The sequence below is a fragment of the Stegostoma tigrinum genome, chromosome 21 (assembly GCF_030684315.1).
Source record: "Stegostoma tigrinum isolate sSteTig4 chromosome 21, sSteTig4.hap1, whole genome shotgun sequence".
Taxonomy (NCBI): Eukaryota; Metazoa; Chordata; class Chondrichthyes; order Orectolobiformes; family Stegostomatidae; genus Stegostoma; species Stegostoma tigrinum.
Genome location: NC_081374.1, coordinates 7,980,640 through 8,008,071, shown reverse-complemented (window position 1 = coordinate 8,008,071; position 27,432 = coordinate 7,980,640). Strand labels below are relative to the sequence as shown.

The following is a 27,432-nucleotide window of genomic DNA, read 5'->3' as shown; positions in this document are numbered from 1 at the left end:
TTGGCAGAACGAATCCTTGAGCTGAGGGCTTTCCTCTCTAATAGTAATGATGAGCATCAAGGACCAGATATTTACTTGATCGATTTTATACTTTGTGACACACGGGATATGCAGATTGATCATCCTTCTGCAGGTGGAAGAATTTTTCTGCTTAATTCGTTGCTGGGAACATTTGTAAGTACTACATGCCTTATTGGCATGATTAAGTTTAAACAAAAGATTTCTAATTTGGTCTCCATGAAGCAGTGATACTGAGTTAAGCCATGAAATTTGACTGTTGTCTGCTTCATGACCTGGTCTTGCGCTATTGCAAATTTCTGCAAGACTGTTTGCTTAAAATAAGATTGATAATCAAATATGTGGATTCTGAGCACTATTTTAGTTCACTGACAGTAGCTTTGTGCATTTTTCAGTGGATTGTTTTGCTGTAAAACTTGAGTAACAAACTGTGGAATGATTGTTTTAGTCGGTGTCAGGAAATCATTAGAATCTCTAATTCCATTTACTGGTTAGCAGTTTTTGAAACAGTAATACCAGCAGCCCATTTTTAATATAGGCGGATCCATTTAGCAGATTTTCCTGCTGGTCTTGCTGCTTCTATCCATGCTACAATGATCAATGCATCTTTGTTTAAAGATTAATAAAATATCCACAGTGTTGAAAATTCAGTATTTAGAAAGTTACTTTGTTGAATTCCATGCTTATTATTTTTAAGATGTTTATTATGAACTTGATGTCTGACCTCCTGTGGCTTTTTTAGAAATATCAAGTAATAGTTCACCCATCTTAAAAGATATGTTGTCAATCCCATTAAAATAATTATTGTTCGTTGTTCACACCATCGTAGATTTCAAAATGAACAGTTGTATGTGAGATTGAAATGTTGATATTTTCAGTCGGTCAATGATGTTATTTACCATTTTAAGCAATGAATATTATAAAAAGAAAGCTGTATGTTGAAACTGTATAAGCCATTTTTCAGCATGAATATGTATGTGTCGGTGTGGCGCCTCATAAAAGATAACTCAGAAACATGTTTCAGTTGTTACGTTGATAAATCTGCAGTGTTGTGAATCATTTGTTGTTCAATGGAAGGTTCAGATTTGGTGGAAGAGACGTAGTGTAATGGAACATTCATATTGTACAGTGTAATGAAATTGAATTCAGTAAACTGGCTGACGTTTCGAAATAGTAAATGAATTAGCATTGCATGGACACCAAAGGTTGATGTGCAACTTTAAGTTGTGGGGCATCCTAGAATAGTTGCATAAATACCGTGTAAATCTGGGACTCTGGCTTGACACTTAAATAGAATAAAATTCCTGTGGAAGTTTCAATTGGTTTTGGTCTGGGGTCAGGTCAGTCCTCAAATATGCATTTATTCATCTAGGTTGTTTCCTTCACTACCATGAAGTAATACTTAATTGTCAAGTACTGCAATCGGAGATTGTCAATAATCCTGGTCCTTCACTGACCTTCATATGTCAAGAATGAAGTAATAAAAACTACTTGCAGAGATAGTAGGAACTGCAGATGCTGGAGAATCTGAGATAACAAGGTGTAGAGCTGGATGAACACAGGCCAAGCAGCATCAGAGGAGCAGGAAGGCTGACGTTTCGGCCTAGACCCTCCTTCAGAAAGCTTTTTTTTAAACTTTCTGAAACTTTCTGAAGAAGTGTCTAGGCCTGAAACGTCAGCTTTCCTGCTCCTCTGCTGTCTTCATCCTGCTCTGGGAAATGTTATCTCTAATAAAAAAAACTAGCGTGCACTTTAAACCTAGATCCTTCCCTTACACTTCCATCCAAATTCAAAAACTAATCCTTTCTCTAAGAACAGTTTTTGACAACTATTCACATTGCTAATCTCTATGGCATTTTCCAGAAATAGAAGGGTATCCTCATGAAGTAATTGAAGATTTGCAGTGTCAGCTGTGGCACAGCTGATAACCTTCTGACTCTGAGGCGAGTGTGTTCTGTGATCAAATCCAACTCCAGGAGTTGCGTTCAAAAATACAGGCTGACATTGCCAGTACAACATTGTCAGAGGTGCTGTATGTGAAATGAAATATTCAACCAGGACAGCATCTGCCCCTCGGGTGAATGTGAAAAATTCTGCAACATCTTGTTAGAAAGAATGGGGTAGTTATCCCTGGTGTCCGAGAAAACAGTTATCCTTCATTCCATAATATTCGCACATCCTTGCTTTTGGCAAGTTTCAATGTGCGTACAATTTGCCTCTGCCACAACTTTAAAATGCTTAATTATCTATGAAAGGAAGTCAAAGGTGGTATGTAACCTAAGTCCTTTTTTATATGAACTGCCTTTCTGTTTCAAGGGCATCCCAAAGTGCTGTGCACTTATGGAAATTCTTCTGAAATATCGGTTTGCAGGAAACATACTGGCGTTAGTCTGGAAGAAGTTGAGGATTGTGGAGGATTTGATTTTTTTAACTGTGTACATTAAACATGTTTACAAATACACAAACATGCTTATTTTGGACTAGATACTACTTTTCTAAAATGCTCCATCATATGGAAATAAGTTAGAAAAAGTACACAGAGCTAATAGTCCGCCCCAGTAGTACTTCTCATAAAACAAAATGTCTGTAGGAGGATCTTGAGATGTTCCTAATGTCCGTACTCCTAATTTGAAGGTCCACTTTCAAGACTCATCTGCTCCAGAGGTGTGTCACAATGTCTGATCAAAGTCTCTGTTTGTTGCATCAGTCTCAAGTGTCAGTTTTTCGTTTCACATGTAATTGTACCTTTCCATGTAAGATTGTTAACTACAATATTGACACATTGATCTATTTCCTTCCCCAAATGCAATTTATTGTTGTTTAGCCTGGATAACAAGTAAGATGGCTGTCCCAGGCTTATGTTTATTCTATTGAATTTACTGATATTTTTGTAAGAATAATGGTTGGCACATGTGACATTGGCTCTCTCTGCTTCTTGACTGGAAGAATATTGATTCTGCTCAGAACCTCTGTCTTACACACGAGCTAGATCTGACAGATCTGTGCTCAGATACAGTTATGGAGTATTGCATTCAGGCAGTGTGCACCTGCATCAGTGTAAAGCATGCCATTTGCCGTGACAGTGTGAATATGGAATGAGTAAATAGACATGAAACAAGAAATCTGAATTCACTTTTGCAGAGGATAGGACAGTGGCATAGTTTGGTATAGTTGATTGATGAAGCCCCAAGTTTGTACTTGCAATGAATCCTTTATTAAGCTAGATGTTTTACATATTGAAGGACATTTGATCCTCTTATACTGAGAGTTCATCTTTCTGTGTACTGATCTTATTAAAATGCATGCCTTCATATTGATAGCAACATAATAATATACAGTGACACATCTGCTGATTTATTTTGGAATGCGCTATTTTGAGCCAGGAGTTGGAACATTTGTTATCAGAAGTCTGCCGATTCGAGTCAGCTATACACACTGTCAGTCCAGCTTCAACGCAAAATTTGAACTAGTTACAAAATAATTTTTCTTAGTATCTGAAGTACAGTGTTCTTGTGGTTTCTGTATAATCATCTTAATTTTTAAAAAATTATGTTTAAATAAATTGATTTCTAGACAGAACACACTTCAAATTGTTGCCACTAATCTCAGATATACCAGATATCTGCCATTTATTTCACCTTTATTGGTAATCTGGCTGCTCACCAATATCTCTTTTTGAAACATTGCTGTGATAAAAATGGAATTTCAGTATTTATTGCATCACTCTCATCATCCGCAATACTGTGCAGGCTGATGTTAGTTACCTCACCCCAAATTGGGCATTGAATCGAGGAAATTCTAACTGTCTGAATCTCACCTAATTAGCTGAGTAAACCCATTAAAGTTATATTCTTTTTCAGCACATTATATTTAAAATGAAAGCTAATTCTTTTAAAAACTTAACTACTGATCCTATGGTAAAATGGACTGCAGAAATTCTGGGATGTCTCAAATAATTTTCCTCATGCTAATGTTTTAATTGTAAACATGCTCTGAATTGTTGAGTGTGGGGCAGCAATAGATTGGAGAGAAATTAAGAATCTGATGAGAAAAAGAAAAGAAAACAAAAAGGTTCAGGGAAGGACTTAAGGATTGAAGTCTTGATGTAAGATATAGTGCTCTGGCTTTGCCTGTAACATGACTTCATCTACACCAGGTTTATTCTAGGAAGAAAATACTCTTGGTTGAAACAATTGAAGGGGAGATTGAGAACAGCAAAAATGTATCACTATTAATTAAATGGTGACTGCCAAAGGAGCATAAGACACAGGAGTAGGAGAGGACCATTTAACGATTCAAAGCTTGACTTAGAAACTTGAGTGTTCCACCTGGCACCAGTTGCTCGTAAACATACCTCCCGACTTTCTTTTTTTAATAATATGCAATCTCCTACTGTATTTGAGTGTACCTGTCTCACCAACAGGATGTTAGTTATGTGTTCTCACCTGTAAGTGTTGGACTTCACATGATGTCCCTTTTATCTCATTTATATTTTCATGTTATTGCAGAGCTGTGACTATTTCAAGTGAAAATGCCTAGGTCTCAGATTATAAGGATTATAAGTGTTTCTGATCAGTGTCAATTTTTTTGTTGGTCAAGCAATCATGTTTTACAAAGCTAGCATTTTGTTATTTTACCTATTTGATTTTAAAAATAACAACGCAACTTTTTTAAAAATAGTATCTAATCTCCTGGCTGTTCCATGCACTACATGGTGCTATTTTTAGCTTCTATAACAAAACTGTTTTTTGTAAATTCTCTGCCCAATTACTTAAATGTTGGCTGGAGAATGAAACACTTTCTATCTAGACTAGAAGTATCAGAAGCAAATCATGTGTGCATCAAATATTACACGTTTTGATGCTAACTAATGCTCTTGATATATCCAAACAAAGTGACTCAGCTGCAGTTATCAAAGCACCTCTGCTGCTCAGATTTGTCACATTTAGATCTCCCTGTTCTATTTTCTGTTGTGCCCTTGGCCTCTGATTTGCTAGTGAATAAACTTTTTAAAATGGAGAACCAAAGAAAAAGGCTAACTGCATGGAAAATAGGAGGAATCGACCATTCAGTCCTTTGAGCCTGCTCCACCATTCAATATGATCATGGCTGATAATGCATCTCAGTAGCCCATTTCAGCTTTTCTCCCTTTCCCCTTTGATTACTTTAGCTCTAAGAACTATAGTAACTCCTCCTTGAAAACATTTAGTGTTTTGGCCACAACCATTTTCTGTGGCCGAGAACTCCATTGATTCACCACTGTTTGGGTGAACAATCATTTCCCTCCCCCCAGTCCTAAGTGATAATCCCAATCCATATCCTTAGCCTGTGGCCCCAGTTCTGAATGCCATGGTCCCTGTCAACACCCTTTTTGCGGCTACCCTGTCTGTTCTTATTATAGAATTTAAGTTTCTTTGAGATTCTTCTTCATTCTAAACGCTGATGAATTTACAACTTATTGATCCAGTCTCTCTCAATATATCATCGGTTCTGCCATTTCAGGAGTCAGTCTGTTGAATCATTGGCTCATTGAGAGAGCCCAATGAATATCCTCCTCCGACAGACTAAAACTGCATACAGTACTCCACGTGTGGTCTATAAAGGCCCTGTACAATTTTAGAAGGCATCCTTGCCTCTGTACTCGTTTTATGTTGTTATGAAGGCCTGCATCCAACTTGCAGCCTTCAAGGCCTGCTATATCTGCATACTTGCTTTCAGCAACCTGGTGTACAAGGACACCCAGGTATCATCGCACCTTCCCCCTTTCCCAATCTGTTGCCATTGCTTCCAAAATGGATAACTGCACGTTTGTCCACATTATTCTTCATATTTTTTGCATTTTCCTTCACTCAACTTGTCCAGATCACACTGAAGCATCTTTGCAACCTCCTCACAGCTGACCCTCCCATTCAATTTTGTCATCCTCAGAGCTGGATATATTACGTCTAGTTTCTTCATCCATATTAGCATTGATCCCTGCTTAGCTTGCTAGTTTTGCAGAGAATGAATCCTTTATTCCTACTCTTTGTTTACTGTCTGCCAACTAGTTTTCTAAGGATGTCACTACACTATTCCAAATCCGATGCACTTTAACTTTGTATGCTAACCTCTTACGTGGAATGTTCCCAAAACTTTCTGAAAGCCTGAGTAAACCATATCCTCTGGTTCTTAGTATCAATTCTATTGCTACATCCTCAAAAAATATTAGTGGATTTTTCAAGCATAGTTTCCCTTTTGTCAATCCATGCTGATTCTGTCCAATCCTGTCACTGTTTCCCAAGTGCTATGCAACTAATTTTTTAATATAAAGAACTGTAGAGTTTTCCCGACGACTAATGTGAGGCTAACCAGTCTATACTTTCCTGTTTTCTCTCCCTGTGATTTTTTTTGAAATTGGCGTGATATTAGATGCCCTGCAATCCATATGAACTATTGTAGAGTTTATGGAATCTTAAAAGAAAACCACAAGTGCATCCACATTCTAGGACTACTTCCCTAAGCAAGTTGTGATGTATATCATTGGACTCTGGGAAATTATCGGCCTTTCATTTCATCAATTTCCCCAACACCATTTCCCTACTAAAACATATATCAGTTTATTCCTCTCACTGGACACTTTGTTCCCCAACATTTTTGTGATGATATTTGTGTCTTCTTTTATGAACACAGAACCAAGTACATATTTATTTGGGTTGCCATCTCACTGTTCCTGACCATAACTACCCCTGTTTTTGATTGTAAGGGACCTCTGTCTTCACTAATCTTTATCTCTTCATGTACAAACGGTAAAAGCCTCTACTGGCACCTTCCCTGTAAACTTAGCCGCTTATTCTGTTCTCCCCTCTTAATCCTTTTCACTTCTTTTGCGAAATCTAAATTGCTCCCAATCCTCGGGTCTACTCCTTTTTGGCCAGTTTGTTAGCTCATCCTTTGGATCTAATAATATTCCTACTTTTACCTTGTTGGCTGTGGCTGGGCCACCAATCCTGTTTTAATTTTGTGCCAGATAGGAATGAACAATTGTAGTTCTTCTTGTACTCCTTAAGTATTTGCTTTTGCTTATCTGTTGTCATCACTTTAATTAAGTTCAAAATTTATCATAGTCATTTGGTATCTCAACACTGTAGTTCCCTGTATTTAGATTCAGGATCTTAGTAGCTGATTCTGAGACTATCATATGGTAGTCCAGCAGATGGCGAGAGAGAGAGAAAGAGAGAAAGCCATCACTTTGGCAGATACATTAGACCCTGGAAGCAAGATAATAAAATGTGAGGCTGGATGAACACAGCAGGCCAAGCAGCATCTCAGGAGCACAAAAGCTGACGTTTCGGGCCTAGACCCTTCATCAGAGAGGGGGATGGGGGGAGGGAACTGGAATAAATAGGGAGAGAGGGGGAGGTGGACCGAAGATGGAGAGTTAAGAAGATAGGTGGAGAGAGTGTAGGTGGGGAGGTAGGGAGGGGATAGGTCAGTCCAGGGAAGACGGACAGGTCAAGGAGGTGGGATGAGGTTAGTAGGTAGCTGGGGGTGCAGCTTGGGGTGGGAGGAAGGGATGGGTGAGAGGAAGAACCGGTGAGGGAGGCAGAGACAGGTTGGACTGGTTTTGGGATGCAGTGGGTGGGGGGGGAAGAGCTGGGCTGGTTGTGTGGTGCAGTGGGGGGAGGGGATGAACTGGGCCGGTTTAGGGATGCAGTGGGGGAAGGGGAGATTTTGAAACTGGTGAAATCCACATTGATACCATATGGCTGCAGGGTTCCCAGGCGGAATATGAGTTGCTGTTCCTGCAACCTTCGGGTGGCATCATTGTGGCAGTGCAGGAGGCCCATGATGGACATGTCATCAAGAGAATGGGAGGGGGAGTGGAAATGGTTTGCGACTGGGAGGTGCAGTTGTTTGTTGCGAACTGAGCGGAGGTGTTCTGCAAAGCGGTCCCCAAGCCTCCGCTTGGTTTCCCCAATGTAGAGGAAGCCGCACCGGGTACAGTGGATGCAGTATACCACATTGGCAGATGTGCAGGTGAACCTCTGCTTAATGTGGAATGTCATCTTGGGGCCTGGGATGGGAGTGAGGGAGGAGGTGTGGGGACAAGTGTAGCATTTCCTGCGGTTGCGGGGGAAGGTGCCGGGTGTGGTGGGGTTGGAGGGCAGTGTGGAGCGAACAAGGGAGTCACGGAGAGAGTGGTCTCTCCGGAAAGCAGACAGGGGTGGGGATGGAAAAATGTCTTGGGTGGTGGGGTCGGATTGTAAATGGCGGAAGTGTCGGAGGATAATGCGTTGTATCCGGAGGTTGGTAGGGTGGTGTGTGAGAACGAGGGGGATCCTCTTGGGGCGGTTGTGGCGGGGGCGGGGTGTGAGGGATGTGTCGCGGGAAATGCGGGAGACGTGGTCAAGGGCGTTCTCGATCACCGTGGGGGGAAAGTTGCGGTCCTTAAAGAACTTGGACATCTGGGATGTGCGGGAGTGGAATGTCTTATCGTGGGAGCAGATGCGGCGGAGGCGGAGGAATTGGGAATAGGGGATGGAATTTTTGCAGGAGGGTGGGTGGGAGGAGGTGTATTCTAGGTAGCTGTGGGAGTCGGGCTTGAAATGGACATCAGTTACAAGCTGGTTGCCTGAGATGGAGACTGAGAGGTCCAGGAAGGTGAGGGATGTGCTGGAGATGGCCCAGGTGAACTGAAGGTTGGGGTGGAAGGTGTTGGTGAAGTGGATGAACTGTTCGAGGTCCTCTGGGGAGGAGGAGGCGGCGCCGATACAGTCATCAATGTACCGGAGGAAGAGGTGGGGTTTGGGGCCTGTGTAGGTGCGGAAGAGGGACTGTTCCACGTAACCTACAAAGAGGCAGGCATAGCTGGGGCCCATGCGGGTGCCCATGGCCACCCCCTTAGTCTGTAGGAAGTGGGAGGAGTCAAAAGAGAAGTTGTTGAGTGTGAGGACGAGTTCAGCTAGGCGGATGAGAGTGTCGGTGGAGGGGGCCTGGTCGGGCCTGCGGGACAGGAAGAAGCGGAGGGCCTTGAGGCCATCTCCATGCGGAATGCAGGTGTACAGGGACTGGACGTCCATGGTGAATGAGGTGTTGGGGGCCAGGGAATTGGAAGTCCTGGAGGAGGTGGAGGGCTGGGTGGTGTCACGGACGTAGGTGGGGAGTTCCTGGACCAAAGGGGAGAAAATGGAGTCCAGATAGTTGGAGCTGAGTTCGGTGGGGCAGGAGCAGGCTGAGACGATGGGTCGACCAGGGCAGGCAGGTTTGTGGATTTTGGGAAGGAGATAGAAACGGGCCGTGCGGGGTTGGGGAACAATGAGGTTGGCGGCTGTGGGTGGGAGGTCCCCTGAGGTGATGAGGTCGTGAATGGTGTGGGAGATGATGGTTTGGTGCTCGGGTGTGGGGTCATGATCGAGGAGGCGGTAGGAGATGGTGTCGGAGAGTTGGCGTCTGGCCTCGGCGATGTAGAGGTCAGTGCGCCATACTACCACTGCGCCACCCTTGTCTGCGGGTTTGATGGTGAGGTTGGGGTGGGAGCGGAGGGCTGCCCGTTCTGCGGGGGAGAGGTTGGAGTGGGTGAGAGGGGTGGAGAGGTTGAGGCGGTTAATGTCTCGACGGCAGTTGGAGATGAAGAGGTCGAGGGAGGGTAGGAGGCCTGGGGGTGGTGTCCAGGAGGAGAACTTGTGTTGGAAGCGGGTGAAGGGGTCAGTGGAAGGAGGGTTGGGTTCCCGGTTGAAGAAGTAGGCATGGAGGCGAAGACGGCGGAAAAACTGCTCTATGTCCGACCGTGACTGGTATTCGTTGATGTGTGGTTGTAGGGGGACAAAGGTGAGCCCCTTGCTAAGGACTGACCGTTCGTCCTCAGTCAGTGGGAGGTCTGGGGGGATGGTGAAGATGCGCAGTGGTAGTATGGCGCACTGACCTCTACATCGCCGAGGCCAGACGCCAACTCTCCGACACCACCTCCTACCGCCTCCTCGATCATGACCCCACACCCGAGCACCAAACCATCATCTCCCACACCATTCACGACCTCATCACCTCAGGGGACCTCCCACCCACAGCCTCCAACCTCAATGTTCCCCAACCCCGCACGACCCGTTTCTATCTCCTTCCCAAAATCCACAAACCTGCCTGCCCTGGTCGACCCATCGTCTCAGCCTGCTCCTGCCCCACCGAACTCATCTCCACCTATCTGGACTCAATTTTCTCCCCTTTGGTCCAGGAACTCCCCACCTACGTCCGTGACACCACCCAGCCCTCCACCTCCTCCAGGACTTCCAATTCCCTGGCCCCCAAAACCTCATTCACCATGGACGTCCAGTCCCTGTACACCTGCATTCCGCATGGAGATGGCCTCAAGGCCCTCCGCTTCTTCCTGTCCCGCAGGCCCGACCAGGCCCCCTCCACCGACACTCTCATCCGCCTAGCTGAACTCGTCCTCACACTCAACAACTTCTCTTTTGACTCCTCCCACTTCCTACAGACTAAGGGGGTGGCCATGGGCACCCGCATGGGCCCCAGCTATGCCTGCCTCTTTGTAGGTTACGTGGAACAGTCCCTCTTCCGCACCTACACAGGCCCCAAACCCCACCTCTTCCTCCGGTACATTGATGACTGTATCGGCGCCGCCTCTTGCTCCCCAGAGGAGCTCGAACAGTTCATCCACTTCACCAACACCTTCCACCCCAACCTTCAGTTCACCTGGGCCATCTCCAGCACATCCCTCACCTTCCTGGACCTCTCAGTCTCCATCTCAGGCAACCAGCTTGTAACTGATGTCCATTTCAAGCCCACCGACTCCCACAGCTACCTAGAATACACCTCCTCCCACCCACCCTCCTGCAAAAATTCCATCCCCTATTCCCAATTCCTCCGCCTCCGCCGCATCTGCTCCCACGATAAGACATTCCACTCCCGCACATCCCAGATGTCCAAGTTCTTTAAGGACCGCAACTTTCCCCCCACGGTGATCGAGAACGCCCTTGACCGCGTCTCCCGCATTTCCCGCGACACATCCCTCACACCCCGCCCCCGCCACAACCGCCCCAAGAGGATCCCCCTCGTTCTCACACACCACCCTACCAACCTCCGGATACAACGCATTATCCTCCGACACTTCCGCCATTTACAATCCGACCCCACCACCCAAGACATTTTTCCATCCCCTCCCCTGTCTGCTTTCCGGAGCGACCACTCTCTCCGTGACTCCCTTGTTCGCTCCACACTGCCCTCCAACCCCACCACACCCGGCACCTTCCCCCGCAACCGCAGGAAATGCTACACTTGTCCCCACACCACCTCCCTCACTCCCATCCCAGGCCCCAAGATGACATTCCACATTAAGCAGAGGTTCACCTGCACATCTGCCAATGTGGTATACTGCATCCACTGTACCCGGTGCGGCTTCCTCTACATTGGGGAAACCAAGCGGAGGCTTGTGGACCGCTTTGCAGAACACCTCCGCTCAGTTCGCAACAAACAACTGCACCTCCCAGTCGCAAACCATTTCCACTCCCCCTCCCATTCTCTTGATGACATGTCCATCATGGGCCTCCTGCACTGCCACAATGATGCCACCCGAAGGTTGCAGGAACAGCAACTCATATTCCGCCTGGGAACCCTGCAGCCATATGGTATCAATGTGGATTTCACCAGTTTCAAAATCTCCCCTTCCCCCACTGCATCCCTAAACCGGCCCAGTTCATCCCCTCCCCCCACTGCACCACACAACCAGCCCAGCTCTTCCCCCCCACCCACTGCATCCCAAAACCAGTCCAACCTGTCTCTGCCTCCCTCACCGGTTTTTCCTCTCACCCATCCCTTCCTCCCACCCCAAGCCGCACCCCCATCTACCTACTAACCTCATCCCACCTCCTTGACCTGTCCGTCTTCCCTGGACTGACCTATCCCCTCCCTACCTCCCCACCTACACTCTCTCCACCGATCTTCTTTACTCTCCATCTTCGGTCCGCCTCCCCCCCTCTCCCTATTTATTCCAGTTCCCTCCCCCCGTCCCCCTCTCTGAAGAAGGGTCTAGGCCCGAAACGTCAGCTTTTGTGCTCCTGAGATGCTGCTTGGCCTGCTGTGTTCATCCAGCCTCACATTTTATTATCTTGGAATCTCCAGCATCTGCAGTTCCCATTATCTCAGACCCTGGAAGCAGTTGCTCATACTGAAGAGCTGATCATATGGCGCCAGTCCCCGTGATCAGAAGGATGAAAAGCATCCAGCAGGTGGCAAATGAGAGGGAGGGGCATAATTTGGTGCATATATTAGAGCCTGGAAACAGTCATTTGCACTGAAGAGTGGATTGCCATTGTTTTGGTGTCTGGGACATAGCAGGAAAGGGTAATGGTAAACAGGCTCTTAATGCATCAGATTTGATAGTTCTTGACAGACAGGAGATTTTGTGGAGAATCCAGGATGGCGTGTTTCTTCCTGAGTGCCAGGGTCCAGACTGTCTTGGAGTGGCTGCAGAGCGTTCTAAAGGGGCTGGGTGTGCGGCCAGAAGTCATAGGTAGAAATAGGGGTGAGGTTCTGCAGTCTGATTACAGAAAGTTGAGAAAATCGTTAAAAACCAAGACTTCTCTGGATTATTTCCATTGCCACATGTCAGTGAGGGTAAGAACAGGAGGATATGGCAGATGAATGCTTGGGTAAAGAATTGGTGTGGGGGGGCAGGAATTCAGATTCCTGGATCATTGGAATCCTTGCTGGGGCAGAAGTGACTTGGTCAAGAGTGACAGGTTTCACCTGAACTGGAGGGGGACCAGTATCCCGTGACAATGGGAACTGCAGATGCTGGAGAATCCAAGATAACAAAGTGTGGAGCTGGATGAACACAGCAGGCCAAGCAGCATCTCAGGAGCACAAAAGCTGACGTTTCGGGCCTAGACCCTTCTTCAGAGGGTCTGATGAAGGGTCTAGGCCCGAAACATCAGCTGTTGTGCTCCCGAGATGCTGCTTGGTCAGCTGTGTTCATTCAGCTCCACACTTTGTTATCGGGGACGAGTATCCTGGCTGGCAGATTTGCTCGTGCTGCAAGGGAGGGTTTAAACTTGATTGGCAGGGGGGCTGGAATCTTAACAGCAGAGAGGCAAATGTGAGGCTGGAAGAAGATGCTTTTTCTGATTACTGTAAGTTAAAGAGACAAGACTGGCTAGAATAGGACATGGTGTTAGGATAGCCTGTTGGATTAAATTGCGTTTATTACGATGCAAGAGGACTGACAGGTAAAGCTGATGAACTCAGGATGTGGATAGATACGTGGGACTGGGATATTGTAGCCATTGAGGATCATGGCTAAAGGACGGACAGGACTGGCACCTGAATGTGCCAGGTTCTAGGTGGGACAGAGGTGGAGGAAAGAGGGAGGGGGAGTTGGATTTTTGATTAAGGAGCGTATCACAGCAGTAGTCAGATGAAATAACAGGGATCATCCAGTGATGCTTTGTGGGTGGAGCTAAGAAATAAAATGGTGACATTATTGGGGTTGTACTGTCGGCCCCCAAACAGTCAACGGGAATTAGAGGAACAAGTATGCAGGGAGATTGCAGAGACATGCAGGAGAAATATATTTGGCATAGTGTTAAGAGCTTACATGGGGTGGAATTTATTATGGGTGTTCAGGAAAGTTTCCTCAAGCAGTACGCAGAGGGTCCTACTCGAGGGGGCAAAACTGGACCTACTGTTGGGAGATAGGACAGGACCGAGGTGACAGTGGGGGAACAATTTGGGACCAATGACCATAAATCTATTAGTTTTAAGATAGTTATGGAGGACAAAACTGGTCCACAGATTCAAGTCCTAAACCAGGGCAATATGAATTTTGAAGGAATTAGACAGGAGCTTGCATGGGTTGATTGGAGTCGTTTGTTTGCAGGCAAAAGGGACCTCTGGCAAGTGGGAGGCTTTTAAGTGTGATAGCTTGAGTTCAAGGTCTGTATGTTCCTGTGAGGGTGAAGGGCAAGGTTGGCAAGAGTAGGGAAGCCGGATTGATTAGATATTGAGGCTTTGACCAGAAAAAAGGAGGCATGACTCAGGAACAGGCAGCTGGGATCAAGAGAATACCTGGAAGTATATAGAGAATACAGGAGTTTACTGAAGAAGAAAATCAGGAAGGCGGAAAGGTGCACAAGATAGCTTTGGCTGAGAAGATTAGGGTAAACCGAAAGAGATTCTTTAAGTATATTAAAAGGAAAATGAATAACTAGTGAGAGAATAGGACCTCTGAAGGACCAAAGTGGACATGTATGTGTGGAACTGCAGGAGATGGGCCCAGTCCTTCATGAATGTTTCTCTTTTGTGTTTACTGTGGAGAAAGACATCAAGTCTTGGGAACTTGGAAGTTCATGGCGATATCTTGGAGACAGTCCATTATCACAGTAGAGGAGTTGTTGAAAGAATTAGAATGTATGAAGGTGGATAAATCTCCTGGTCTTGACCAGATATATCCAAGAACTTTGCAAGTGGCTAGAGAAGAAATTGCAGGGGCCCTGGCTGATAAATTTGTGGTATCATGAGCCACAGATGAGGCCCCAGAAGATTGGAGAGGAGTGAATGTTGTGCCTTTATTCAAGAAGGACTCGGAGAAAAACCTGGATTTTGTAGACCAGTGAGCTTAACTTTTGTGGTACGTAAGTTACTTGAGAAGATTCTGAGGGATAAGGTACACATGCATTTAGAAAGAAAAGGTTTTATTAGTAGTCATCAACATGACTTCGTGCGTGAGAGATTATGCTTCGTGGATTTGTTACAGTATTAGTTTTTTTAAGTAATAGAATGAAGTTTAGATCTTTTAAAGCTAAAGCATTTGCATATTCTTAAAATTAGATCAATTGGCTGATTTGTAGTGATGCCAGTGTTTAAGTCCCACACTAGCTGAGACTATCAATAATGTCTTGTCTTCTCTGTCTCATCCACTCACCTGAGGTGTGGTGACCCTCAGGTTCAACTGCCACTAGGTGTCTCTATAATGTTGATTAATTATTAAGTCTTCAAAATAAACATGCAGTAGGGAAAGGATCAAACAGTACAAAGGCTGTATCGTCTGCCTGGTGCCCAGGCTCAGAATATCTCATGCGGGCTGCAGAGGCTTGGGAGGGGAAAGTTGAAGTTATCATGGTCTAACAAGGGACCAATGATATGGGTAGAAAGGAGAAAGAGGTTCTGAGGGAATATGAGTGGCTGGAGGCTACATTGAAAGCAGAATCATAAAAGTAATAATCTCTGGATTAACACCTGAGCCACGACCAAGTGGGCACGGGGTCAACGAGATTAAAGAGATAAGCGCGTGGCTCAAAGATCAGTGTGGGAGAAACAGCACCAGTACCATGAAAGGAGGAAACTGCTCCAAAGGGACAACTCCACCTGAATCAGGCACTCGAGTCATGACAAATTGCATAACAACTGGGGCTGTCATAGTTACAGCAGGGGAGTGGGTTCAGTTGCATGGAAAATTGTGGAACATGATCAAGGGGCAGGGGAGGCCTCAGAAGTTATTAAAATTCCCTGAACAAGTGATTGGACAGAAAGTGTGGAAAGGGTCAGAAATCTAACTTCATGCATAACAGATAAGGGGACAGCTATGAGAAGCAAGGCAGTCAGTGTAGGAGTGAGGGACTTGTACTTAAATGTATGCAGTGCATGAAGAAAGATCAATGAATTGACAGTGTAGATTGAAATTGGCAGGTATGATGTGGGCATCAGAGATTTGGCTGCAAGGGGATCGGCTGGGAACCAAATATCCAAAGCTAAATGCCCTATTGAACGGACAGGCAGATGGCGTGGGGTTCCCTTGCACATAAGGAATGAAATTAAATTGATAGCAAGAAGTGATATTGAATTGGACAGTGTTGTATCTGTGTGGGCTGAGTTGATTAACCACAGAGGAGAAAAGACCCTGATGGGAGTTGTGTAGAAGTCTCTCAGCAGTAGTCAGGATGAAGGGAAGGAAGAAAATTGAGAGAGAAAAGACATGTAAGAATTTTGAGAAGATTTGTAGCTCAGGTTGAGGTTCTGGATGTGAGTTTGCTTGCTGAGCTGGAAGGTTAGTTTTCAGACGATTCGTCGCCATTCTAGGTAACATCATCAGTGAGCCTCCGATGAAGCGCTGGTGTTATGTCCCGCTTTCTATTTATCTGGTTAGGTTTCCTTGGGTTGGTGATGTCATTTCCTGTTCTTTTTCTCAGGGGATGGTAGATTGGCTCCAAGTCAATGTGTTTGTTGATGGCATTCCGGTTGGAATGCCATGCTTCTAGGAATTCTCGTGCATGTCTCTGTTTGGCTTGTCCTAGGATGGATGTGTTGTCCCAATCAAAGTGGTGTCCTTCCTTATCTGTATGTAAGGATACGAGTGATAGTGGGTCATGTCGTTTTGTGGCTAGTTGATGTTCATGTAGCCTGGTGGCTAGCTCCCTGCCACCCTGCCAGTTTGTCCAATGTAGTGTTTGTCACAGATCTTGCAAAGTATTTTGTAGATGACGTTCGTTTTATTTGTTGTCTGTATAGGGTCTTTTAAGTTCATTAGCTGCTGTTTTAGTGTGTTGGTGGGTTTGTGGGCTACCCTGATGCCAAGGGGTCCGAGTAGTCTGGCAGTCATTTCGGAAATGTCTTTGATGTAGGGGAGCGTGGTTATGGTTTCTGAGCCCGTTTTGTCTGTTTGTTTGGGTTTGTGGCTGAGAAATCGGCAGACTGTGTTCATAGGGTACCCATTCTTTTTGAATATGCTGCATAGGTGATTTTCCTCTGCTCTGCGTAGTTCCTTTGTGCTGCAGTGTGTGGTGGCTCATTGGAATAATGTTCTAATGCAGCTTCGTTTGTGGGTGTTGGGATGGTTGCTCCTGTAGTTCAGTATTTGGTCCGTATGTGTTGTTTTCCTGTAGACGCTGGTTTGAAGTTCCCCATTGACTGTTCGCTCTACTGTGACATCTAGGAATGGCAGTTTGTTGTTGTTTTCCTCCTCTTTTGTGAATGTTATGCCAGTAAGGGTATTATTGATGGTCTTGAATGTTTCCTCTAATTTGTTTTGTTTAGTGATGACAAAGATGTCATCCACATAGCGGTCCCAAAGTTTGGGTTGGATGATTGGCAGAGCTGTTTGTTCAAGTCTCTGCATTACTGCCTCTGCTAAGAACCCTGATATCGGAGATCCCACGGGTCTACCGTTGGTTTGTCTGTAGGTTTTGTTACTGAAAGTGAAGCGGGTGGTGAGGCATAGGTCCACTAGCTTGATGATGTTGTCCTTGCTGGTGAGGTTGGTGGTGTCTGGCGTGTGTGTCTTCTGTTCTTCTAATAGTGTCATCAGTGTTTCTTTGGCCAGGTTGATCTTGATGGATGTGAACAGGGCTGTTACATCTAAGGAGACCATTATTTCATCCTCTTCTATCTTGGTATCTTTGGTGTTCAGGAATTCTTGGGTGGAGCGAATGGAGTGGTGTGAGTCTTCTACTAGGTGTTTTACTCTTTGGTTTAGTTCCTTGGCTAATCTGTAGGTTGGCGCTCCAGGTAGCGACACAATGGGCCTGAGGGGGCTTCTGGTTTGTGAATTTTTGGTACTCCATAGAAGCGTGGTGTGTTGGATCCATCTGGTTTCATTATTGCAAATACCTTGCAAGAACTGTGACAAACACTACATTGGACAAACTGGCAGGGAGCTAGCCACCAGGCTACATGAACATCAACTAGCCACAAAACGACATGACCCACTATCACTCGTATCCTTACATACAGATAAGGAAGGACACCACTTTGATTGGGACAACACATCCATCCTAGGACAAGCCAAACAGAGACATGCACGAGAATTCCTAAAAGCGTGGCATTCCAACCGGAATGCCATCAACAAACACATTGACTTGGAGCCAATCTACCATCCCCTGAGAAAAAGAACAGGAAATGACATCACCAACCCAAGGAAACCTAACCAGATAAATAGAAAGCGGGACATAACACCAGCGCTTCATCGGAGGCTCACTGATGATGTTACCTAGAATGGTGACGAAACGTCTGAAAAGTAACCTTCCAGCTCAGTGAGCAAACTCACATCCACATGTAAGAATGGCACTATTCCAGAAACCATCGTGGAGTTCAGTTTGCGGTGGACAGAGAAAATCAGGTTGATAGCAGGTCTCAAGAAAAAAAATTTAGGAAGTTTGAGTGCTTTGTTTGGAGCAGCTTGTGGTAGAATGCAGTAGGCAACAACTGATGGATTTGATGTGTCATTAGGCAGGCTTGGTAAAGGAACCCCCTAGAGGGCAGTGACCATGATATGACAGAATTCACCCTGCAATTTGAGAGGTAGAAGATTGAATTAGATGTAACGGTATTAGAATTGAGTATTAATAATTGGAAAGACATGAGGGAGGAGCTGCCAGAGTTAATTGGAGAGGGAGCTGAGCAGGGAAGTCAATGAAGCAGCAATGGCAAGAGTTTTTGGGAGTAACTCAGGAGGCACAGCAGAAATTCATGCCAAGAAAGAAGAAACAGACTAAGGGGAGGATGAACCAACTATGACTGTCAAGAGAAGTCAGGGACAGCATAAAAGCAAAAGAAAAAGCATACAATGTGGTGAGGATTATTGGGAAGCCAGAGGATAATTTTTTAAAAAGGCAGTAAGAGGACAAAGATGGAACATGAAAGTAAACCAGCTAGTAATATAAAAGAGAAATGCAAGTTTTATTTTAGATATCCACAAGATAAGAGAAATGCAAAAGTGGGCATTGGAATACTGGAAAAACAGGCTGGAGAAGTAGTAATGGGGAACAAACAAATGGTGAAGGACCTGAATAGATACTTTGTGTCTGTCTTCAGTAGAAGACACCAGCAACATACCAGAACTTCGAAGGAGTTAGAGGCAGAGGTGATTGTGGAGGATCAATCATCCAGACCAGATGGTCTAAACCTGAGCATTCTGAATGGGATAGCTGAAGGGATTGTGGAGTTATTGGTCGTGATCTTCAAGGAATCATGAGTCAGGGAAAGTACCAGAGGACCAGTGAGGTTCTGTCAGGGTCAGTATTGGGACCACAACTCTTCACATTATATATTAACAATCTGGATGAAGGAACTGAGGGCATTGTTCCTATGTTTGCAGATGACACGAAAAACAGATGGAGGGACAGGTAGTGTTAAGGAAGCAGAAAGGCTGCAGAATGACTTGAGAAGGTTAGGAGAGTGGGCAAAGAAGTGGCAGATGGAATACAAGTTGGCAAAGTATGAGATTATTGCAAGATAACCAAGTGTGGAGCTGGATGAACACAGTAGGCCAAGCAGCATCTTAGGAGCACAAAAGCTGACGTTTCGGGCCTAGACCCATCTGCAGTTCCCATTATCACTGATACAATTTTAACCTCACTGCAGTTCCCCTTATCACTATCATGAGAGATTATGCACTTTGGTCAGAAGAGTAGAAGTGTAAACGTTTTTTCCAAACAAGGAAAGGCTTCAGAAATCTGAAGCAGAACGGGACCTGGGAGCCTTGGGTTAACTTGGGGGTTCAGTTGGCAGTTGGGAAGGTAAATGCAATGTTAGCATTCATTTCAAGAGAGCTGTAATACAAGAGCAGAGAGATATTGCTGAGGCTCTAAGGCTCTGATCACACTCCATTTGGAATATTGTGAGCAGTTTTGGGCTTCGTATCTAAGGATGTGCTGTTCTTGGTGGGGGGTGCGGGGTTCGAGGTGTTTTCAAGAATGAATGTCTTATGAGGAACGGTTGAAGATGCTGGCTCTGTCCTTGACAGAATTTAGAAGGATGAGGAGCTGATCTGATTGAAATTTACAAAATATTGAGAGGACTGGATAGAGTAGACATGGAGATGTTGTTTCCACTTGGAAGAGAGACTGAGACTAAAGGGCACAGCCTCAGAGTGAAGAGATTACCCTTGAGAACTGAGATGAGGCAGAATTTCTACAGCATCAGGGTTTTAAATTCTATGATAGTTTTTGCTGCAGAGGGCTATAGATGCCAAGTCACTGATTTTATATCGTGTGTCCGGTTGAGTTTGTGGTCAATGTTAACCCCAAGAATAATGACAGTAGGGAATTCAGTGATGGTAACACCATCAAATGTCAAGGGACAGTTAGTAGATTGCCTGTAATTGGAGATGGTCATTGCATGGTATTAGTGTTGCACAAACGTTACTTGCCGCTTATCAGTCCAAGCTTGGATGTGTTCCTGATCTTGTTGCATTTGAACATGGACTGTTCTGGTGTCTGAGGAATCATGAATGGCGGTGTACATTATGATTTTAACTTCGTTACAGCTTGGACTAGACATGGGCAAATAACAATAGCCCAGATTTGAGAGTGACTGTCCTTCAAGGCCACATTTACCTGAGTGTGACAGCAAACAGCCTGAGCATAAAAACCAAGTTATTGGGAATTGGAGGGAAAGATTCTTTGCCAGTTGGAGTCATGCTTAGCTCAAAAGAAGATACTTCTGGTTGTTGGGGGTTGATCATCTGAGTAATATGACATTGTTGTAGGAATTTGTCAGGATGCATATTTTCGAATCACCATCTACTGAGATGCTTTTACACACCTTTTGGAGCAGATGGGACTTGAACCAACACTTCTTTGTTCTTAAATGGGGACACCATGACTGCGCTATGAGAACTCTTGAGTTCTTCACAGAAGTGTCTTAGATTGAAACACTTCCACTGCTTTATTAATGACTTTCCCTCCATCATTAGGTCGCAAGATGGGATGTTTGTTGATTGCATGATGGTCTACACCACTCACAAATCCTTCGATACTGAAGCATTCTTATGTTCATGTGGAGCAAGACCTAGATAATAGTGAGGTTGATAGGCAGCAAGTATCGCTTGCACTACACTAGTGCCAAGCAATGACCATCTCCAACGAGAAAAATGCTACCTACTCCCTTCGTGATATTTAGTGGCATTACCAATATTGAACATCCCTGCATTCTGCTCAAGACCCTGGGGATTACCGTTGATCAGAAACTGGACCAGCCATATCTTACTGTGATTATGACAACAGATCAGAGGTCAGTAATTCTGTAGCGAGTAACTCAGAGCCTGACTCCCCAGACTCTGTCCACCAGTTACGAGGCACAAGCCAGGAATGTAATGGAATTCCCTTCCCTTAAGTAAATGAGTACAGGTCCAACAACACTTGAGCTTGATACCGTGTAGGATACATTTGCTTGATTGACAAAGGCCTTGCCAAAGTATGTATAGTTGTAACTTTTGCAAGGGAATTGGCACGATAATTGGCAAAAGAATGAAAGAACTTTAATGAAAGATCAGAGGAGTAACACTATTTGGATAACTCTTTCGAAGAAGCAGGAATGGTCTCGTGCTGTAAAGAAATCACTGATCATTGTTTGCTGGGATAAATCAAATCTAGCAGTGTAGGACATTTCATGTCTGTGATGACAAGTAGCATAACATTAATAAACAAGCGCATGAAGCCAGTTTTGTAGGAATTTGAATTCCAGGGTCTCCAAAAATAGCTCTACGAATGTTTAAAATGTTACTGTATAAGGGTTTTTGTTTTGGCCCAATCAAGACTGCATTGCTGTTGAAATCAGGAATCTGTTCAATATCCGTGTCAGTGTTAAATAGTGATTTTTTCCAATGTCAAAGTACTAGATTTGCTACAAATATTATCAGCACCAATTTAGTGATAGCTGCACCAGAATAAAACAAATTTTCATCATTCATTTCTGAAGAAGGTGTCGTCTGCAAACTTGCTGACCCATCCTTCAATCCCCTCATCCAAGTCATTAATAAAAATTACAAACAGTAGAGGCCCAAGGACAGAGCCCTGTGGAACCCCACTCACCACTGACTTCCAGGCAGAATATTTTCCTTCTACGACCACTCGCTGTTTTCTGTTGGCCAGCCAATTCTGTATCCAGACAGCTAAGTTCCCCTGTATCCCATTCCTCCTGACCTTCTGAATGAGCCTACCATGGCGAACCTTATCAAATGCCTTGCTGAAGTCCACATACACCACATCCACAGCTCGACCCTCATCAACTTTTCTAGTCACATCCCTAAAGAATTCGATAAGGTTTGCGAGGCATGACCTGCCCCTCACAAAGCCGTTTTGACTGCATTTAATCAAGCCATGCTCTTCCAGATGGTCATAAATCCTATCCCTCAGAATCCTTTCTAACACCTTGCAGACGACAGACGTGAGACCTACTGGTCTGTAATTGCCGGGGATTTCCCTATTTCCTTTCTTGAAGAGAGGAATTACATTTGCCTCTCTCCAGTCCTCAGGTACGACTCCAGTGGAGAGCGAGGATGCAAAGATCTTCGCAAGTAGTGAAGCAATTGCATTTCTCGCTTCCCAAAGCAACCGAGGACAAATCTGGTCTGGGCCTGGTGACTTGTCAATCTTAATGCTTGACAAAATTTTCAGCACATCAGCTTCCTCTGTCTCTATCCATTCCAGCATGCACACCTGCTCTTCAAAGGTTTCATTCACTACAAAGTTTGTTTCTTTCGTAAAGATAGAAGCAAAAACTCATTTAGGGCTTCCCCTACCTCCTCAGACTCCACACACAAGTTCCCTATGCTATCCCTGATTGGCCCTACTCTTTCTTTGACCATTCTCTTATTCCTCACATAAGTGTAAAATGCCTTTGAAGGTTGGAGGTGTCGTTGACAGTATAGAGGGCTGTTGTAGGCTGCAGCAGGACATTGGCAGGATGCAGAGATGGGCTGAGAGGTGGCAGATGGAGTTCAACCTGGATAAATGCGAAGTGATGCATTTTGGAAGGTCGAATTTGAAAGCTGAGTACAGGATTAAGGATAGGATTCTTGGCAGTGTGGAGGAACGGAGGGATCTTGGTGTGCAGATACATAGATCCCTTAAAATGGCCACCCAAGTGGACAGGGTTGTTAAGAAAGCATATGGTGTTTTGGCTTTCATTAGCAGGGGGATTGAGTTTTAAGAGTCGTGAGATCTTGTTGCAGCTCTATAAAACTTTGGTTAGACCGCACTTGGAACACTGCATCCAGTTCAGGTCGCCGTATTATAGGAAAGATGTGGATGCTTTGGAGAGGGTTCAGAGAAGGTTTACCAGGATGCTGCCTGGACTGGAGGGCTTATCTTATGACGAGAGGTTGACTGAGCTCAGACTTTTTTCATTGGAGAAAAGGAGGAGGAGAGGGGACCTAATTGAGGTATATAAGATAATGAGAGGCATAGGTAGAGTTGATAGCCAGAGACTATTTCCCAGGGCAGAAATGGCTAACACGAGGGGTCATAGTCTTAAGCTGGTTGGAGGAAAGTATAGAGGGGATGTCAGAGGCGGGTTCTTTACACAGAGAGTTGTGAGAGCATGGAATGCGTTGCCAGCAGCAGTTGTGGAAGCAAGGTCATTGGGGTCATTTAAGAGACTGCTGGACATGCATATGGTCACAGAAATTTGAGGGTGCATACATGAGGATCAATGGTCGGCACAACATCGTGGGCTGAAGGGCCTGTTCTGTGCTGTACTGTTCTATGTTCTATGTTCTAAGGGTCCAGGCCCAAAACCTCAGCTTTCCTGCTCCTCTGATGCTGCCTGGCCTGCTATGTTCCTCCAGCTCAACACCTTTGTTATCTCATTTTCATCATTCATTTTGTGGCTGTTCTAAACAAGCGTGTAGTCATCTCCTTATGATACTGATTTAAAACGTATTGGTTGATTGAGCTTTAGCTGATTGCTGTTTTCTACGCCACCACTGGGAGATGTTGTGAGGTGACACCTGTCATTTTGCTGATTCTCAGTATTAGAAGCTGACAGCTCAAAAGTTATAAATGGAGTGATTGAAAGTCGAAAGGCATTATGAAACCGTCATACTGCAATACTTCAAAAACGTTTAATTATTCAGTGGCTCAGAAAGGTTGCTGCTCAGTACAAAAATCAAATGATGTGGATACACCAAGATGAATTACAAGGTAATATCCAACTCATAGTACTGGAAACAAACAGTTTCTAAGTAGTCAGAAGTAAAATAGTGGGAGCTAGAAAGAATGTTGCAGCTTTGAAGAGAAAATCATAGCATTTCTGATTTGTGACCTGATGAAAGCTCATTGACCTAAAGCGTTAATTCTGTTTCTCTCTCCACAGACTCTGTCAAACTTAGTAATTCTTTTCAACATTTTCTGATGTGCTTTCAGATTGCCAGCCTTTGCAATATTGTGCTTCAGATTTGTTCAGTTCACCTTCGTGGAGAAACTGCAGTCTTATGTTTGGCAAAGGCTCTTCACTGGTACTGTTAGCCAGTGCTTTCCTTTTACAGACTCTGAAGAACTTGTGTATTTTTTTTCATTTTTATTTCAAATTTGTAGCTTTTTCTTACATATCCAACTGATTAGCGTATTGACAAAAGAAAATATCATGGACTGTTAATATCCGATCATTGGGTATTTTGTATTTTATGACAGTACTGTACCTTTAAGGGACACTCCTGTTTCTGTTGCAGAGGGGTGTAGAAATATCTCCTTGAGAAAGGCAGTTGATAAACAGCTTTGAGGCTTCCCCTGTGTATTTTTTAACCTAAAACAAAAGAATCATGAGTGGGTGTGGTGAGGGCACTGTCAGACACAAGAAGGCTTTTAGTTTTGCTTTTGTAAGTGAGAAGGTTTCTGCTGGAGCTAAAGTTTAAGTTCTCTGATCGAGTGAAGTCTTAGACAAGAGACTCTGTCTCAAAGGTCATAAAGGGAAGATTTGTTTCTTCTGGACTGGAGAGAGTCAGCATGTAAGATCATAACTGTTTTGCTGAATTGTATTTTGCCAAAGGCTATGTTTATGGGATGCTGTCTCTATTGGAACAGTTGATGATTAGTATTTAAATAATACATTATCTTGTTCAGTATTTACATAGAGTAAACTTATGCCAATTTTCTTTACTTGTGTTGTAAGAATACAGTGCGTTTTGATTGACGCTTAATGGTGCACCAGTTAAGTCATGTCTGGAACACAGCACCTCATACTTGACTTTAAAGAAAGTACAAAAGTTAGGATTGACGCTATCTCCATAATATACTTGGTTCTGGTCTGGCCCATAAACAAGGTATAATTGTTTGTATTTTTCTAGTAGAGGTAGCATTTTCTTGTAACCACGAGAGTCATAGAGCTGTACAGCATGGAAATAGACCCTTTGGTCCATCTCGTCCATGCTAAACAGATATCCTAAATTAATCTCGTCCCATTTACTAGCATTTGGACCATATCCCTCTTAAACCATTCCTATTCATATACCCATCCAGATGCCTTTTAAATGTTGTAGTTGTACCAGCTTCCTCCATTTCCTCAGGCAGCTCATTCCACACACACACCACCTTCTGTGAAAACATTGCCCCTCAGTTCCCTTTTAAATCTTTCCCCTCTCACCTTCAACCTATGCCCTTTAATTTTAGACTCTCCCACCCTGCAGAAAAGACCTCAGCTAATCATCCTGTCCATGCCTACTGTGATTTTATAAACCTCCGTTCGGCCATCCCTCAACCTCTGGCACACCAAGGGAAATAGACCCTTTTCAGACTCTCCCTGTAGTTCAAACCCTCTAATCCTGGCAGCATCCTTAAGTTTTTTTTCTTAACCCTTTCAAGTTTCACAACATTCTTCCCAACCAGTGTCCTGTTCAGCTGCAACATGACCTCCCCAACTCTGATACTCAATGCACTGACCATAAGAGACAAGCATACTAAACAGCCTTCCCTATCCTGCTGCCTGCAAGTCTATCTTCAAGGAACTGTGAATCTGCATGCCAAGGTCTCTTTATTGAACAACACTCCCCAAGACCTTTGCATTGATTGTATAAGTCCTGTCCTGATTTGTCTTTCCAAAAAGCAGCACCTCAAGTTTATTAAAATTAAACTCCTTCTGGCCCACCTGATCAAGGTACTGTTGTACTCTGGGGTAAACTTATTCGCTGTCCACGACACCTCCAATTTTGGTGTCATTTGCTTACTTTCGTAAGAACACTAGAACTAGGAGCAGGAGTAGGCTGTTCGGCCCTTCGAAGCGGCTGTGTCATTCAGTAAGATCATGGCTGATCTTTTCGTGGACTCAGATCCACTTACCCGCATTCTCACCGTATCCCTTAATTCCTTTGTTGTTCAAAGAGAATCTACCTTAGCTTTAAAAAGTTTTCTGAAATAGTGTCAACTACTTCACTAGGCAAGGAATTCCATAGATTAACAACCCTCTGAGTGAAGAATTTCCTTCTCAGTTCCGTCCTTACTAACCATGCCTCCTATTTTCATGCCCAAATCTATCTTCCCTTTTCTTAAAATAATATTTTCATATCTTTGGCCTAAGAAGGGGTCAAGTCAACCCAAGTTTCTCACTCCTAATCTCTAACCTATGGTTCTTTTGCGGAATTACCTATTTTTAATGTCTAGTCAGCTTTGAGCTTGACTGTACAGCCTTAAACAGCACGAGAATAGTGATCAATTGGACAAAGTACAGATCTGTTACACTAATCTGTGAACTATGCATGAATTAGTGCTTTCAGAAGGTAATGTGTACAAAGGAAGATCCTGAAGCAGCAATTGTGGAAAATTATGGCTCCTTAAAATATCTTGGCATACAAAAGCACTTCCTTAAAACTTGTTTCATGTTAAGAGCATATTTACTTTCTTTTATTGATTACTGCTCAATGCAGATGATGTTGACTGGTGAATTATGACAGACCAATAGAGGTAGAAATGGGCTATTGTCAGTTTTCACGGAATTGTTTTTTTCATAGAATCCCTACAGTGTGGAAACAGGCCATTCGGCCCAACGAGCCCACACCGTCCCTCTGAAGAGTATCCCACCCGGTCCCATGCCCCTACATTTCCCATGTCTAACCCACCTAACCTAAACATCCTTGGGCACTGCGGATAATTTAGCATCGCCAATCTACCTCGCCTGCACATCTTTGGTTTGTGGGAGGAAACCGCAGCATCTGGAAGAAATCCACGCACACACGGGGAGAATGTGCAAACTCCACGCACAGTCGCCCGAGGCTAGAATCGAACCTGGATCCCTGGCACTGAGGCAGCAGTGCTAACCACTGGGCCACCGTGCCACACATTTATGGGTGGCAATTGTCATGTTTATTTAGTTGACAAATGCCAGTTAGTCAAACAACTTTCTTGTTTCTAACTTCAGTAAGTTAAAGTTGCTGTGCTACATTCCCTTAGTTCGTAGGGATTGTTAGTTTGTCTATTCTAATTTGGTTTGTTCAGCACGTTATAAAGGCACACTTCACCCGTTAATGGATATCAGTTTATTAATTGTTTTTAAACTTGTCAAAAAGTATATCAACACTTATTCACACTAGGTATGAGTTATTTTAGGGTGAGGAGATATTCATTTTCAATGTTATGCTTTCTGAATAAATCTAAAATTGACTTCTGGTCATCTCCTTCATGAACTGACTATAAGAAATTTTAGCACCAACTAGTAATAATCGAT

The 27,432-nt window shown here is 44.2% G+C and overlaps 1 protein-coding gene across 5 annotated transcripts in view; it reads left to right on the top strand.

Moving 5' to 3' along the window:
* tmcc2 (transmembrane and coiled-coil domain family 2) overlaps positions 1-27,432 on the top strand; it is a 164,991-nt gene that overhangs the window by 78,478 nt on the left and 59,081 nt on the right. Inside the window, exon 1 of one of the 5 annotated variants that reach the window (XM_048553212.2) lies at positions 11-174. The exons of the other annotated variants lie outside the window; for them this stretch is intronic. Within the exon in view, the coding sequence (XP_048409169.1) occupies positions 109-174 (66 nt within the window). The 5' untranslated portion in view covers positions 11-108. Of the gene's footprint in view, positions 1-10; positions 175-27,432 lie in introns of those variants that run through there. 5 annotated transcript variants of the gene reach the window in all.